Source organism: Mirounga angustirostris, unplaced genomic scaffold (genome assembly GCF_029215605.1).
Source record: "Mirounga angustirostris isolate CCGP_5_RB_7025 unplaced genomic scaffold, mMirAng1.0.hap1 SCAF_5, whole genome shotgun sequence".
NCBI classification, from domain to species: Eukaryota; Metazoa; Chordata; class Mammalia; order Carnivora; family Phocidae; genus Mirounga; species Mirounga angustirostris.
In genome coordinates this window covers 9,127,947-9,142,369 of record NW_026991713.1, presented here as the reverse complement: position 1 = coordinate 9,142,369, position 14,423 = coordinate 9,127,947, and the positions used below count along the sequence as shown (strand labels likewise).

Sequence of the window (14,423 nt, the reverse complement as noted above, 5' to 3'; positions counted from 1 at the left end):
TGGGCTCAGGTCAAGATCCCAGGGTCCTGGAATCGAGTTCTGCATCAGGCTCCTTGCTCAGTGGGGAGCCTGCTTCTCCCTCTCCTTGCCACTCCCCCTGCTTGTGCTCTCACTCTCTCTCTGACAAATAAGTAAAGTCTTAAAAAAAAAAAAAGAACAAGAACTTTTATCTCCTTGTTGAAGCTCGTGGAAGGACTCTCCTCTCCCAGGTCACCAAGTCTTGACATCATCTGGTCCTTGGATGGGGGAGCACATTGCTCTAGAGGAGGAAAGGCCTTCTCTCAAGCCTACCCAACTTAATCGTTTTGGTCTCAAGCCAGAATAGCATCAATGTGCGTTTTAGAGGTCATTCTTAACTCCATCTCAGAAGGAAAAATGTAACTCAGGATAGTCTGGATTGCTGACTGCCTTCTGGAAGTTGACCTTTTGTTCTATTGATGGAAATCATAAAAGACTTAATGATAGCCAGTATTCGTGGAGTACTTTTACAGTTTATAAGGTGTTCACATATAGTATTTTTGTAGATGTTCTTTCCTCGCTACAACCTTATGATTCAGGCCATGCAGGCATAATTATCCCCTTTTCATAGCTGAGAGGTGAAGTAACTTGTGGATGTCACCCAGCTAATAAGTCAGGGCTCAAAGACAAATACTCATCCTCAGGATTTCCGGCTCAAAAACTCAGGCTCTTTTCTATTATGCCACGTCACTGCCTTGTTCTTACCAGTCATCACATGGGCCCAGGGAGGCTTCTTCTGGTTTTTGCTTGGGGGGAGGATATCTCCTGGTCCTGCTGCATCACATGCAGGAAGTGCCTGTATCCAGGGGTTCTCTTATATCAGTAAAGGTTCTTTGGTTGTTTTTAAAAAATAAAACAGTGGTCATTGTTAGGTGTGGGGAGCTGTGTAAAGTTCTCCTTTGTCCTGATTGGATTACTCTGCCTTGGCTGAGTTTGATCTTTCTCTGTGGCCACTGGAGGGAGGGGAGTAGCGTTCTCACCTGACCTCCTCACCTGTAACATAGTTGAACTCTTCTCCCTGGCCTTGCTTGCTCTTTGCATATTATGAAGTGGGAACTTATTTCAGTTGGCCAAGTAGTCTCCCATTATGTCCCTAAACCTAAAGCTTCTGCTGACTATAAGAGCCACCAAGGTTGTGAACTCTAGTTAGGGATAAATATTTTTGGACTCGACAGTGAGTCTTCCTTAATAACTCAATTGTTGGAATAAATAGAGTCAGAAATCTCTTTCTTTCTTGGGGAGGGGAAGGATAGAGGCAAGGGGATGTGAAGCCAGCAATATCCAGTTGCAGTGGTATTAGAAAGGAGGTTACTGGGGCGCCTGGGTGGCTCAGTCGTTAAGCGTCTGCCTTCGGCTCAGGTCATGGTCCCAGGGTCCTGGGATCGAGCCCCGCATCGGGCTCCCCGCTCAGCGGGAAGCCTGCCTCTCCCTCCTCCACTCTCCCTGCCTGTGCTCCTTTCTCAATGTGTCTCTCTCTGTCAAATAAATAAATAAAATCTTTAAAAAAAAAAAAAAAAAAGAAAGGAGGTTACTTACACTGGAAAATGCACCCAGGAATCCTGTCTCTCCTCCCATTCTGGGTGTGTTGGGACCCTGGCTGGCATACAGCTGGTTTTCCCTGTGTAACTCCTGGTGAACTGGACACGGGAGGCAGGGGAGAGTAGCAGTGGTGGGAGCAGTACTCAGATCTGAACCACTTTGCCATCCTTTATCTCTGTGGGGCCCAGGGTTCTAACATGCTGGGAATTGGGCTTATTTGGGGAACTTCAGTCGGGATGACTCCATTGTTGTTGGGGAGTAATGTGCACTCCCCTTGCTTGAGCGCTGGACGAGAGGCCAGCCTCTTTGGTATGGAGCCCATGAACTCCCTTTTAGGTGACCACATTTTTAGTTCATTTTCCAAGTGCATTTGGGCAGATGGAGTTTTTTTGTTTTTTCCCCCCGGTTAAGAGCCAAGATTACAGTGTCCTTGGCATTTATTCTCTGTTACGGGGCCAGCCTCACCTGAGCTTCTTGTAGCCCCCCTGAACACTTTCCCCAAGAAGCAAAGCATCTGTCAAGTGGGAGTGTCCACAGAGAGTTATTTTTCCCTTCGGACCTTTCTCATGTGTGGACCTGAGGTTATGTCTCCGTGTGCAGTGGTCTGGTCTGTGTTATCTTGTGGGGGTTGTTTTGTTTTGTCTTGTTTTTTGCAGAAAGTAGAATAGGAAAGTTTGCTGTGGGTAATTGTAATAAACATGATGTGGTAGGAAAAGCATCATACTGGGAGCTGGGAGTCCTGAGTTCTGGAGATGGCTCTGCCATTCGTTGTCGCTGGGACCTCTGGCAAGGGAGGGAGTCACCTCCCTATGTGTGAAGCGACAGCACAGGACTGGATGAGCATCTTCTATCCTAATCTAGTAGATGAGACCTTCTCAAATCTCACCTTATAGGAAGTAGTAGCCAAAGGATCAAAACACGATCTACAGGGCGCCTGGGTGGCTCAGTTGGTTAAGCGACTGCCTTCGGCTCAGGTCATGATCCTGGAGTCCCGGGATCGAGTCCCACATCGGGCTCCCTGCTCCGGCGGGGAGTCTGCTTCTCCCTCTGACCCTCCTCCCTCTCATGTTCTCTGTCTCTCATTCTCTCTGTCTCAAATAAATAAAATCTTAAAAAAAAAAAAAAACAACCACGATCTACATTATACTGACGGGGAGGGAGAGGGTTGAATTGCATGGGCGGGTACTTCACACTAATATAAGAAAGGATTGACAGTGAGCTGAGGCTTTCTAGTTCTATAATCTCAGTAGATTGGTGGAGAGGTTTTTTTCACAATTAGCGTGAGCCACTCTTCCCCCTCGCATGCAGATACGCCACGGAGCCTGGTGTCTCTGTCCTGACCCGAGAGCCTGCAGTGCTAGAGGCAGGAGGATTTGGGTCTCTGGCATTCACAGAACACCCTGTGCTTGCTGGGGGCTGGCCTCGCAGGGGAGAGGTGGGGGATGGCTCTCGAAGTCCCAGGTGGTGATGGCCGTGTTGTGCCTTTGTCCTCAGGTGAACGATGGCAGGCTCTGGTGAGCGCAAGGGCAAGAAGGATGACAATGGCATCGGCACGGCCATTGATTTTGTGCTCTCCAACGCCCGGCTGGTGCTGGGGGTGGGCGGGGCGGCCGTGCTGGGCATTGCCACACTGGCGGTTAAGCGGGTAAGTGCATGCGGCCGGGGCGGGGGCCGGGACAGGGCTGGGAGGGGGGCTGAGGCTGCCCCTGCACAGTGCAGCTGACCTGGAACGGGACTCTGATACTGATGGGCTGCTCGTCTGGCATTTTAAGATGAGCCTTGAGGAGAATTCACTAAGTCCACTTCTGGGACTCTGCCCTAAAGAAATCGTTGGAGATACAGATAGATTGCAAATAACCAAAACATCCTTACTTAATTACCTTATTTAAAATAGCAACACTCCACCACATATACACTTCCTACTTCCGTTTCCTACTGTATTTATCTTAACATTTATCTCTGTCTGCATACTTCACATTTGACTTGTTAATTATGTATTACCTGTATCCCTCTCCTGGCCTGGAAACTCCGTGAGGGCAGGGTTGGGTCTCTTTGGTGTCCTGCTTTATTCTGTGCGCCTAGAACGATGGCTGGCACACAGTATCCACTCAGTGTCTGTGAAGTAAGTGAATCCGTGTTTAACGTTATGGTACATTCGTAAGGTGCAGTGTTGTATAGTCAGAAAAGGTGCTGTAATGTTGAACACTGGTTCATTTTTAGTCGCATGGGGAAATGATAAAAGTGATCAGTGAAAAAATCCAGTTCCAAAAGTATATATAGAGTCAGATCCTAATTATATAAAATATATTTCCAGAAAGAACTAGACCAGTATATTAAGTGGTCTCTGTGTTGTGACATTATGGTAGATTGGTTTCTTATTTGTATCATTCAGTATTTCCTAAGATTTTCCGCGTGAAGCAAAGTATTCCATAACCTAGAATAAAACGAAGTTACTGAAAAATAGTAGTTGAACTCCTGAGGGCAGAGCTGCTGGGAAGAAGGGCAACGGGCAGGAAGCTACCTATGCCGGTCCTCTGCTGTTTCAGATGTACGATCGGGCCATCAGTGCCCCTACCAGCCCCACCCGCCTGAGCCATTCAGGGAAAAGGAGCTGGGAAGAACCGAACTGGATGGGCTCCCCCCGGTTACTGAATAAGGACATGAAGACAGGCCTGAGCCGGTCCCTGCAGACCCTTCCCACAGACTCCTCAGCCTTTGACACGGGTGAGGAAAAGGCTGTCACCCCTCTGGGACTCCTTTCTGGGCTCTCAGTACTACATCTGCCTTCAGCAAATGTTTCTTGAGCACGTGTATGCCAGGCACTGTGCAAGCACTTGTCTTGTGTGCCAGGCCCTTCTTTCTGGGGCCGAGGCAGCTATGGACTAAGCAAGCATGGGAAGAGCTCACGTGCCTCTCTCTCTTGCCTTGGCAGATACATTCTGCCCGCCCCGGCCCAAGCCATTGGCCAGGAAGGGCCAGGTAGACTTGAAGAAGTCACGACTCCGCATGTCCCTGCAGGAGAAACTTCTCACTTACTACTGGAACCGGGCAGCCATCCCTGCTGGCGAGCAGGCTCGGGCCAAGCAAGCTGCTGTGGACATATGTGCCGAGCTTCGGAGCTTTCTGCGGGCCAAGTTGCCTGACATGCCACTTCGGGACATGTACCTGAGTGGCAGCCTCTATGATGACCTGCAGGTAACAAGGCGGTTCCCACGAAGGGCAGGTTTGGGTGCTGACTGGGATGCTTCTCAAGAGTGTTGTTGGTACCAAAGATCAGCGTCCCAGGCTTGCCAGAAAGACCAAGGGCTTCCTGCTTCTGGATTCTGCCCACTGGGGTAGCACTTGTTGGGTCTTCTTAACCCTTTCTTGTTCTGACAGACAGGTTTTTTTTTTTTTTTTAAGATAATTTATTCTTTTTTTTTTTTTTTAAGATTTTATTTATTTATTTGAGAGAGAGAGAATGAGAAAGAGCACATGAGAGGGGGGAGGGTCAGAGGGAGAGGCAGACTCCCTGCTGAGCAGGGAGCCCGATGCGGGACTCGATCCAGGGACTCCAGGATCATGACCTGAGCCGAAGGCAGTCGCTTAACCAACTGAGCCACCCAGGCGCCTGATAATTTATTCATTTAACAGAGAGAGAGATTGAGCACAAGTAAGCAGAGCACAGGCAGAGGGAGAGGGAGAAGCAGGCTCCCCACTGAGCAGAGAGCCCTATGCGGGGCTCAATCTCAGGACCCTGGGATCATGACCTGAGCCGAAGGCAGACGCTTAACCGACTGAGCCACTCAGGTGCCCCTGACAGACGTGGGTTTAAATTGTCACTCTATTTGAATTGGTAATGGTGACATGAATTCCTTTATTGTTGGGGGGAAAATGAGATGGTGGGACCTGTGTTTGGGAATGCTTGTCTCTTGGGCAGATTAAGTCCCTCAAAAGCTTTTTAATTCTGCCCCAACAGGTGGTGACAGCAGACCACATCCAACTCATCGTGCCCCTCGTGCTGGAGCAGAACCTGTGGTCGTGTATCCCTGGTGAGGACACCATCATGAACATCCCTGGCTTCTACCTGGTTCGTCGTGAGAATCCAGAGTATTTTCCTCGGGGTAGCAGTTACTGGGACCGCTGTGTAGTAGGGGGCTACCTCTCCCCAAAGACAGTGGCAGACACATTTGAGAAGGTGGTGGCTGGCTCCATCAATTGGCCAGCCATAGGGTCCCTCTTGGACTATGTGATCCGACCAGCACCACCCCCAGAAGCCCTGACTTTGGAAGTGCAGTATGAGTGTGACAAGCATCTTGTCATTGACTTCCTGCCATCAGTGACCCTTGGCGACACCGTCTTGGTAGCCAGACCACACCGGCTGGCACAGTATGACAACCTATGGCGGCTGAGCCTGCGTCCCGCAGAGACGGCCCGCCTGCGGGCTTTGGACCAGGCCGACTCGGGCTGCCGATCTCTGTGCCTCAAGATCCTCAAGGCCGTATGCAAGTCCACTCCGGCTCTGGGCCACCTCACTGCCAGCCAGCTCACTAACGTCATCCTCCACTTGGCCCAGGAGGAGGCTGACTGGTCTCCAGATATGCTGGCCGACCGATTCCTACAGGCCCTGAGGGGACTCATCAGCTACTTGGAGGCCGGAGTCCTGCCCAGTGCCCTAAACCCCAAGGTGAACTTATTTGCAGAGCTCACTCCTGAAGAAATAGATGAGCTGGGATATACTCTCTATTGCTCGCTGTCTGAGCCGGAGGTGCTGCTGCACACGTAGGGCGGGTGAAGGCGGTCACGCCCTGGCTGCCCCGTTGGCAACACGGGGCTGCGTAGTTGGTGCCTCACGGGGTTCCTAGGTGCCTCCTCTCTTGCTGGTCATCGCCCCGATCACTTCATGCTCATCAGAATGCCATCTCCTTGTCTCCTATTTTCTCACCCAGCCCTTTCTGTTTCTGTTACCAAACACTGTGCTCCTACTCCTCCCCTCCCCCTTGCTCCAGGCTCATTTTTCTGGAATGAATTGAGAAGGTGGAGCGCTGGCCTGAGCTGGTGTTTTGCACTGTGGCCCAGGTTTTCTGTCCCTGTCTGTCCTGCCCTTTTGCCTGTTTCTTTCCAGTGTCTTCTCTGTCTGTTCCTCTTGTTCACACCTTCTGTTTTGCTCTTTACCCTGGAGCGTATCTGCCTAGTCAAGATGTTGCCTTTTCCTTGAATGTCACTGGAGAGTTATGTTTGCACGTTTCCAAGCTGAGCTCTGCAGAGAGTGCTCAGACAGTATTTAGAGTTTCTGGGAGTAAAGCTGGTGGAAGAGCTGGCCTTTGACCCAGGTTCCTGGAGAAGAAGCCCATTTCCCCCGCCTCCTGACCTCCAATTCCTAAGTGCTGAGAAGGTCTCATGGGAACACTGTTATTGACCCACACAGGAGGGAGGCTCAATATAAACTGGATGAGATTGCTTGGAGATTGTGTTCTTTGGTGGCCACCAGAGACACTGCAGTGGGGGAGCCGGCAGTGGTGAAGAGGGCCTAGGGAAGGGTGTGTGTGCCCAATGGCTGAGCCTCAGCCTTGGCTGGTCCAGATCAGCGCTGCTGTGTGAGCAGCTGGGGGAAGACGGGGAGGGAGGGGGCTGTTGTTCAGCCCCTTCCTTGCCTTATTGCCAATTAGGACGAAGCCTTCAAGGACACAGTGTTTGTGGTAGAGGTTGAAGGGAGGTTGACAGGCAGCAAACACCAGCTGAAAAATCCAGTCACCGGTTGAGGCTTGGCGACCGTGTTTCTTCCCCATGAAGCCCTGCCTTTCCAGGACGTTGCCTGAGCGCGGGAACAGGCCCACAGCCAGCCTTTCATTCCCCAGCGTCTGCCATAGGAACATGAGGGGGTGTTTGCTGAACTCTCCAGGCCCTGCCAGAGGCCAGAGGGCAAGCAGACCTGCACTGACCTCTTTCCCGTCCTGTCTCACCCCGCACCTGGGGAGACTGGTGCTACCCAGGAAAAGCGCGCATGGATAGGAGAGGGATGCGGGTCTTCCTGTGCTCCCTCTGGTTTCCTGCTGCTAAAACTGCACTGCGTGTTGCAACGACAAAGGTATCCTGGCGGCGGGGAGGAGGGTCTCACACACGTCGTCAGTGCAGCTGCTTGTTTTGTGCTTTCTTCCTGTTCGTGGCAAGAAGCCAATAATAATTCTGTTTCTGATCTGCCAGTATTTTTTTCTCCCATCAAGTTTTATTTTTTCTCTTCTTACTACCTCTCCATCAGTGAGATTCTGGTGAAGCTCCCGCAGCTGTCTCATTCCTTCCCAATGACAGCAGCATGAAATGACTCTTTAAATAGCATTGAAACCTCAGCTGTGCTTTGAATTTAGGGTAGAGATTCCTGTACCCTTTTTGTCATGGATTAGGAGGTTGTGAACTAGGGTTAACCTTGGCTATATTTGGAAAATTTTCCTGCTTCTCTCATAGATCTGCAAAGGTTCCTTAAAGTGGTTCAGTTGCCATATGTATGAAGCCACTGAGAGAATGAAAAATATAAAGCCCAGAACCCCGAGAGAGATCCTCCATCCTGGCTGTTCATCAGAATCAGATTAGAGTTTAAAGAAATGCTCTGTGCCTGAGTGCTACCCTAGGTGACTGGCAGAGAGGGTACGGGGCAGGACCTGGCATCGAACGTTCCTGTGCACCTGTCTGGTATCCATTAGAGGGAAGGAAGAGGGGAGGTTGCAAAAGCATGGGTTAGGCTTCGTTGAGATAAAGGATTTGGTTTTCCTAATGTATTAGAGGACCTAGTTTTCCCAAGCTGGCATCTCTGACCAAATTCCATATTAAAACATTGGAAGGAGAGCTGGAAAAAACAAGCGGTTTTAAAGACGAAGTCCCCAATTATCAAAGCCAGGTGTAATTGTGATTTGATTTTATGTCCTTTCTTAAAAGAGCATCTTTCTAAGGGCATCTCTGTCTCTTAACTATGTTTTTCACAAAACCAAAAACCGTAACTTTCCCATTTCACAAGCAAGAACCACCCGGAAGTCCTCAGAACTAGAAGCAGTGGGAGTTCTTGGCCCTCGTCCTGGTGGGTTTGCTGACTGAGGCTGGGCCAGCCTTGTAAAACATGGAAGATAGTCTAGTGCTTGGAGGTTCTTGGATGGAAGAGGACAACGCTCTGCCCCAACCCCCACCCCCCACTCCGCCCCCCCCTCCGTCCAATTTTTTTAATCTTTGGGGAAGGATGTTTTGCCTCTCCCTGCCATTCTGCCTTTCTACTCAGTAACTCCCACCTTTGCCTGAAGTTTTTCGCACCGTCTAGGTTAGCAAACCATGAGTTAGCCTAATGCTTAAAAAATATACTCTTTACCTTGAAAGCCTAATCAATTCCAAAGCGTATTTGGGTTTTTTCCCTGTTGGCCCGTCCTAAAAAATGAGTTCAGGATAACAGTATTTTATATGCTTGGTTGTGACTTTTTTTTTTCCTCAAATAAATAATCAAAAACTAATGTCTGGAAGAACTGTTGAGGCCTACAGTCTTTCCTCCTTGGTCTCAGCCCCTGGTGGTCACCCTGTTCACACTCCAGATTAGCTGGTTTTGCTCCCTTGTACTCCGCTCCAGTTGAGAACTCTCATTTTTTTTTTTTTTTGAAGATTTTATTTATTTGAAAGAGAGCACAAGCAAGGGGAAGAGCAGAAGCAGAGGGAGGGGGACAAGGAGATTCCCTGCTGAGCGGGGAGCCAGATGAGGGGCTCAATCCCAGGACCCTGAGATCATGACCAAAAGCTTTTTTTTTAAGTAGGCTCCATGCCCAGCATGGAGCTCAATGCAGGGCTTGAACTCAGGACCCTGAGATCAAGACCCAGACATTTAACCAACTGAGCCACCCAGGCACCCCCTGAGAACTCACATGTTTTGACAAGGAATCAGCTTCAGGATCACAAGGTCCTGGAGAGGCCCCAGGAGGAGTTCTGCAAGTAGGGAACCCCGCATGTGTCTTAGTCCTCTGCCATGGTACATCTTCCTTGATACTGTGACCCTGGCTGAAAACTGCTCACAGGGTTGGTTATCACTCTGCCCGTCCTGTTAAAGCTCAAGGCCAAAGAGAATGGTAAAGACACCTGGGACTAGAGCTGTCAGGCTGTGTCCCTCTTACACACTGCTGATTCTAAGTGGCCAAAACACCAGATGTGGGTTTTGAGGCTGTGTCCAGCGTGTTTACCTTTTCATTCGGATCACCTTGTAGTCTTTAAATTCTTGCTCCCTGAGGCCAAGGACACAACTTGCCTTCTAGTCACTTGCCTGCCCTTCAGTAGCAGTGGATGCATTCAGCTGGTAGATCTGGAATCCGTCACTGGTCTCTCTGTCCCACCTTGGCTAGGTCCACATAGAAGCAGCTTAGCCCTGAGACCCAGAGAACTCTTTTTTCTCCTTGAGGGAGGAAATAAAGCTGGGGAACATGAGGACCTTCCACAGCATGGAAAGAAAAAAATAAAAGTCTCCTTTCCAATAGCTTTGACTTCTGTGTGTGGTATGAAACATTTTCCTACAGGAGTGATCCTCCTCCATTTTCAGCCAGAAGAACCTTTTAAGTGCTTGATCTGGGTCTTCATGATAGAATGGATGGGACAAGCTGCCACTGGAGTCATTCATCTGTGACCTCCTGCAGTGTCAAAACTGGGGCAATATTACTTTAATTCTCAACCTTCTGCATGGTTGTCCGTAAGGAGGCACTGGCAGGTCTCCTGATACAGCAAAAGGAGGACGTGCCCCATGGGTCCTTAGTTACACCTTGGAAGACTTGTGTAATGGCTCAGAGATACTTACTGCCTTTGTACTGAAAGACCAGACAACTTCGTTATATCTTGACATTTGTGATTCTCCAAGGCAGTAGAAAAACCATTCTTGTCCCAGTATGCAGTGTACTTTGCATGTACCAGTTGTTGTGGTTTCATTTCAGTCAAGAAGAGGAGGCCTCTGAGGAAGCAGGATGTAAGGAAGATGTGGAGTGGGGAGTTCAGGATCAGAAGACCCTGAGTTCTAATAATGGTAATAATAGGCAACCGTTTATTGAGCACTTACCAGCACTTTGCTCAGTGCTTTCCAAATATGATCATTCTAAGGAGGAGGATACTCATCATTAGCCTCATTTTACAGATGAGGAAACTGGCTTAGCAAGGATAAACTGCTTAACCAAAACGTCTCAGCTACTAAATAGAAGAGCCAGGATTCTTGGGTTTGCCTCAAAAATTTGTCTTCCAAGGCCTGCCCCATACCGCCTCCACTGGCAACTATGTGACTTTGGGCCACACACCCCGCCCCATTAGTTGTTTGGCCTAAAGAAATGGTTGGGCTAGCTAGACTGAATCAAAGCAATGAATGGTTTGTAGTTATCAAAGACAGTGTTTCCCCAATTTTCTGACCTCACCGCCCTCCTACAGATACTTGAATGGCCCACTGAAATGGGAGGCAGAAACAAGGTTTCTGCCCCTACAGGCCCCGACTGTGAAGGACACGGGAGGATGATGGAGACCTTTCTTGGCACTCTTCACAGCTCCCCAGCAGAGAGCAAGTTGCAGGCCTTGAGCTGGACTGCTGCTTCCAAACCGATGCTCCGCGAGAAGCCTCAAGCTTCTCCCGCCACATCAGCGCCATTAGGCGGACGTGCTGGGAAGTGGTTAGGATGGACACACCGGGCAGTTGCAGACTTGGGAGAGCGGCAGATACCAGTTTAACAAAATCTCGTCGGGGAACTGCATCTGCATAAACCAAAAGAAGTTGCCCTGTGATAGACTGAATACTCTTAATAAAACAGCAAACATTTTAGCAGGCTGCGTATGCAAAAATACCCTAAGTTGGGCTAGAGATTATGTATCTTCCCGACTGGCCTTGAGAGTTCACGGTAAGGATGCAGAGTTGGCCCTTGATCGTAGGTGCGCGCGGAGCGTTTGAGATCCCGACTGAGATCCTCAGTCCCCCCTTTCAGCCATTTAAGGGCTTGCGTGACACGAAATGCCACTTCCTTTTGCCTAGTTTCGGCCTGAACTTGGTCGCTAATTCGGAGCTTGACGCAGGGCGACAGGAAGGGACCACAAGGGCCGGGGCCTGACGCGACCGTTTGGGACTACCCAGGTTAAAGCAGCCCGGAGGAGCCAGGACAGTCACGGACGGCTACGGGCGTGCCGAGCTGAGGAGGCCAGTGCAGACATTATTCACCGACACGAGGCAGTACAGGACAGGGAACCGCACTGGCCGCTCCCCTCCTTCCCGCTCTGACCGGGCGTCCCTCACCGAACAGCCCGCCCATGTCGGGGTCTGAGCCAATAGAAAATCGAGATATATATGACTCACCATGACTAGCCAATCAGCTCGACGCTCGCTCTCCGCCAGCATCTCGCGCGATAACCAGGTGGCCTCGGACTTCACAATAAAAACCTTCCTTGGGCTGAAAGACTTCTCTCCCCGCCCACCAAGCTAACACCGGAAACGAGGTATGTCTGAAGAATCCCTCCGCGCCATCCGGCGGCGGAGGGAAGAGTGACACTTTGATCTTAGTAGCCTTGCAAAGTAGTGCGCCTTTTTCCTTTCTTGAGGCCTTGAAAATAACTCCTATTCTCTTCACAGCTACGCCCTGGGCATGAAGGTCGTGGGTTGGACACGGTGGGGCATCGGATAGGAGAAAACCAGTGGGTGGGAGGCGCTGGTCACGTGACCGCGGCGGAAGGATGTGCAGTGTGATGCGTCCTCAGAGAGGCAAAGTCTATAAAGGACCCTCGGGCGGCGCTTCGCCGCCATTTCTCTTCCTCCCGCCTATAAATGTAGATCCTTCCCGCAAGTGCGCGCCTTCCCTCCAATCCCCGCAGGGTCCGCGGCCGCCATGGCGTATTAGAGGCAGCAGTGCCTGCGGCAGCATTGGCCTTTGCAGCGGCGGCAGCAGCACCAGGCTCTGCAGCGGCACCCTCCAGCGGCTTAAGCCATGGCGTAAGTACCGGGCCGCCCCGGCCGTGCTCCCCTGAGTCGGCAAGGGCAGTCAGCTCGCTTGGGCGCGGCAGGCCGGGCGGCGTCGCGGAAGGGGAAGCGGCTTTACGAGCGCCCGGGACGCGTGACCCCCGTTTGCGTGTCCTCTAGACGCCGACGCCTCGGGGTCGGGAGGCCGCGGCCCGGCGGGAGTGGGGGTAGAAGCCCTCGGCGGCGGCGGCCCCGGCCCCTGAACCCGGCGGCGTCCCGCCCGGCGCCCCGCGAAACGTGGCAGGGGCCAAGATGGCGGCGGGGCAAGGCGGCAGGAGCGCGGCGTGAGTCCCGGGCGGGCGTGGGCGGGGCCGGGCGGCCCGGGCCGTATTTGGACATGAGCAGGGCGCGCCTTCTGGCGGCGGCGGCGGCGAGGGGAGGAGCGGCCCGGCCCGAGGGCGTCCATCTTGAGCGGGCCGCGGGAAGGTGGACGCCATGGCTCTGGGGCCGCATGTGCCGGATCCTCTGCTCCCGAGTGGGGTTCTAGCTTGGCCATCCTCTCTCCGGGGCGGAGAGACGAACTTCTCGGGTCGGCTCATGTCTGAGGGGACTTGGTCTCTGATTGCTTCTCAGGCTTCTCACGGCATCCAGCAGCAGCGTTGCTGTAACCGACAAAGACACCTTCGAATTAAGCACATTCCTCGATTCCAGTAAAGTACCGCGACATGGCCGAGATGAGTTTCCTGAGCAGCGAGGTGTTGGTGGGGGACTTGATGTCCCCCTTCGACCAGTCGGGTTTGGGGGCTGAGGAAAGCCTGGGTCTCTTAGACGACTACCTGGAGGTGGCCAAGCACTTCAAACCTCATGGGTTCTCCAGCGACAAGGCTAAGGCGGGCTCCTCCGAATGGCTGGCTGTGGATGGGTTGGTCAGTGCCTCAGACAACGGCAAGGGTGAGTGAGCGTCGTTTGCCCCTGGGGTCTGGTCTGGGGCTTCGCTGCGGCAGTGTGCGTCTGACTTCCCTGGTTCTCTCTTGCAGAGGATGCCTTCTCCGGGACAGATTGGATGGTGGAGAAAATGGATCTGAAGGAGTTTGATTTTGATTCTCTGTTCAGTATAGATGACCTGGAAACCATGCCAGATGAGCTTTTGGCCACGTTGGATGACACGTGTGATCTCTTTGACCCCCTAGTCCAGGAGACTAATAAGGAGCCCCCCCGGACTGTGAACCCAATTGGCCATCTTCCAGAAAGTTTACAAAAAACAGACCAGATTGCCCCCTTTACCTTCCTCCAACCACTTCCCCTCTCCCCAGGGGCCCTGTCCTCCACTCCAGATCATTCCTTTAGTTTAGAGCTAGGCAGTGAAGTGGATATTTCTGAAGGAGATAGAAAGTCAGACTCCGCCACTTACAGTAACGTGATCCCTCAGTGCATCAAGGAGGAGGATGCCCCCTCAGATAATGATAGTGGCATCTGTATGAGTCCTGAGTCCTATCTGGGGTCCCCCCAGCATAGCCCCTCTACCTCCAGGGGCTCTCCAAATAGGAGCCTGCTGTCTCCAGGTTCCCTCTCTGGTTCTGCCCGCCCCAAACCCTATGACCCTCCTGGAGAGAAGACAGAAGCGAAAGTAAAGGTGGAGAAACTAGATAAGAAGCTGAAAAAAATGGAGCAGAACAAGACAGCAGCCACTCGGTACCGCCAGAAGAAGAGGGCTGAGCAGGAGGCCCTCACTGGGGAGTGTAAAGAGCTGGAAAAGCAGAATGAGGCTCTGAAAGAGAGGGCAGATTCTTTAGCCAAGGAGATCCAGTATCTGAAAGATTTGATAGAAGAGGTCCGAAAGGCGAGGGAGAAGAAAAGGGTCCCCTAGTCGGGGTAGTCAGGAGTGTGTGTGCTTGTACATAGGCTTGCGCTAAAGCTGTGTGTTGTAATAAATTATTTTGTAGTGAAAGTACTTGAA

At 51.5% G+C, this 14,423-nt stretch overlaps 2 protein-coding genes and 1 long non-coding RNA gene across 4 annotated transcripts; 2 read left to right on the top strand and 1 right to left on the bottom strand.

Moving 5' to 3' along the window:
- The first annotated feature begins 3,058 nt into the window (after nt 1–3,058).
- On the top strand, nt 3,059–9,026 carry MIEF1 (mitochondrial elongation factor 1). The gene is made up of 4 exons (XM_045872492.3): nt 3,059–3,202; nt 4,104–4,281; nt 4,490–4,752; nt 5,516–9,026. The coding sequence occupies exons 1-4, from the start codon at nt 3,059–3,061 to the stop codon at nt 6,320–6,322; spliced, it is 1,392 nt and encodes a 463-aa protein (XP_045728448.2). The 3' UTR covers nt 6,323–9,026.
- On the bottom strand, nt 8,036–12,134 carry LOC135364381 (uncharacterized). Its single transcript, XR_010411310.1, has 2 exons — nt 11,870–12,134; nt 8,036–11,277 (listed from the first exon to the last, which is right to left on the bottom strand). It is a non-coding gene; the product is annotated as an uncharacterized LOC135364381 (long non-coding RNA).
- Nucleotides 12,135–12,275: 141 nt separating this feature from the next.
- Nucleotides 12,276–14,417, top strand: ATF4 (activating transcription factor 4). 2 transcript variants are annotated; one of them, XM_045872489.2, is made up of 3 exons: nt 12,276–12,499; nt 13,100–13,417; nt 13,504–14,417. In XM_045872489.2, exons 2-3 carry the CDS (start codon nt 13,192–13,194, stop codon nt 14,331–14,333), a joined length of 1,056 nt encoding a protein of 351 aa, XP_045728445.2. In that variant the 5' UTR covers nt 12,276–12,499; nt 13,100–13,191; the 3' UTR covers nt 14,334–14,417. The 2 variants fall into 2 exon arrangements, with proteins under 2 accessions (XP_045728445.2, XP_064446651.1); XM_064590581.1 differs by lacking the exon at nt 12,276–12,499 and adding an exon at nt 12,661–12,810.
- The last annotated feature ends 6 nt before the right edge of the window (nt 14,418–14,423 follow it).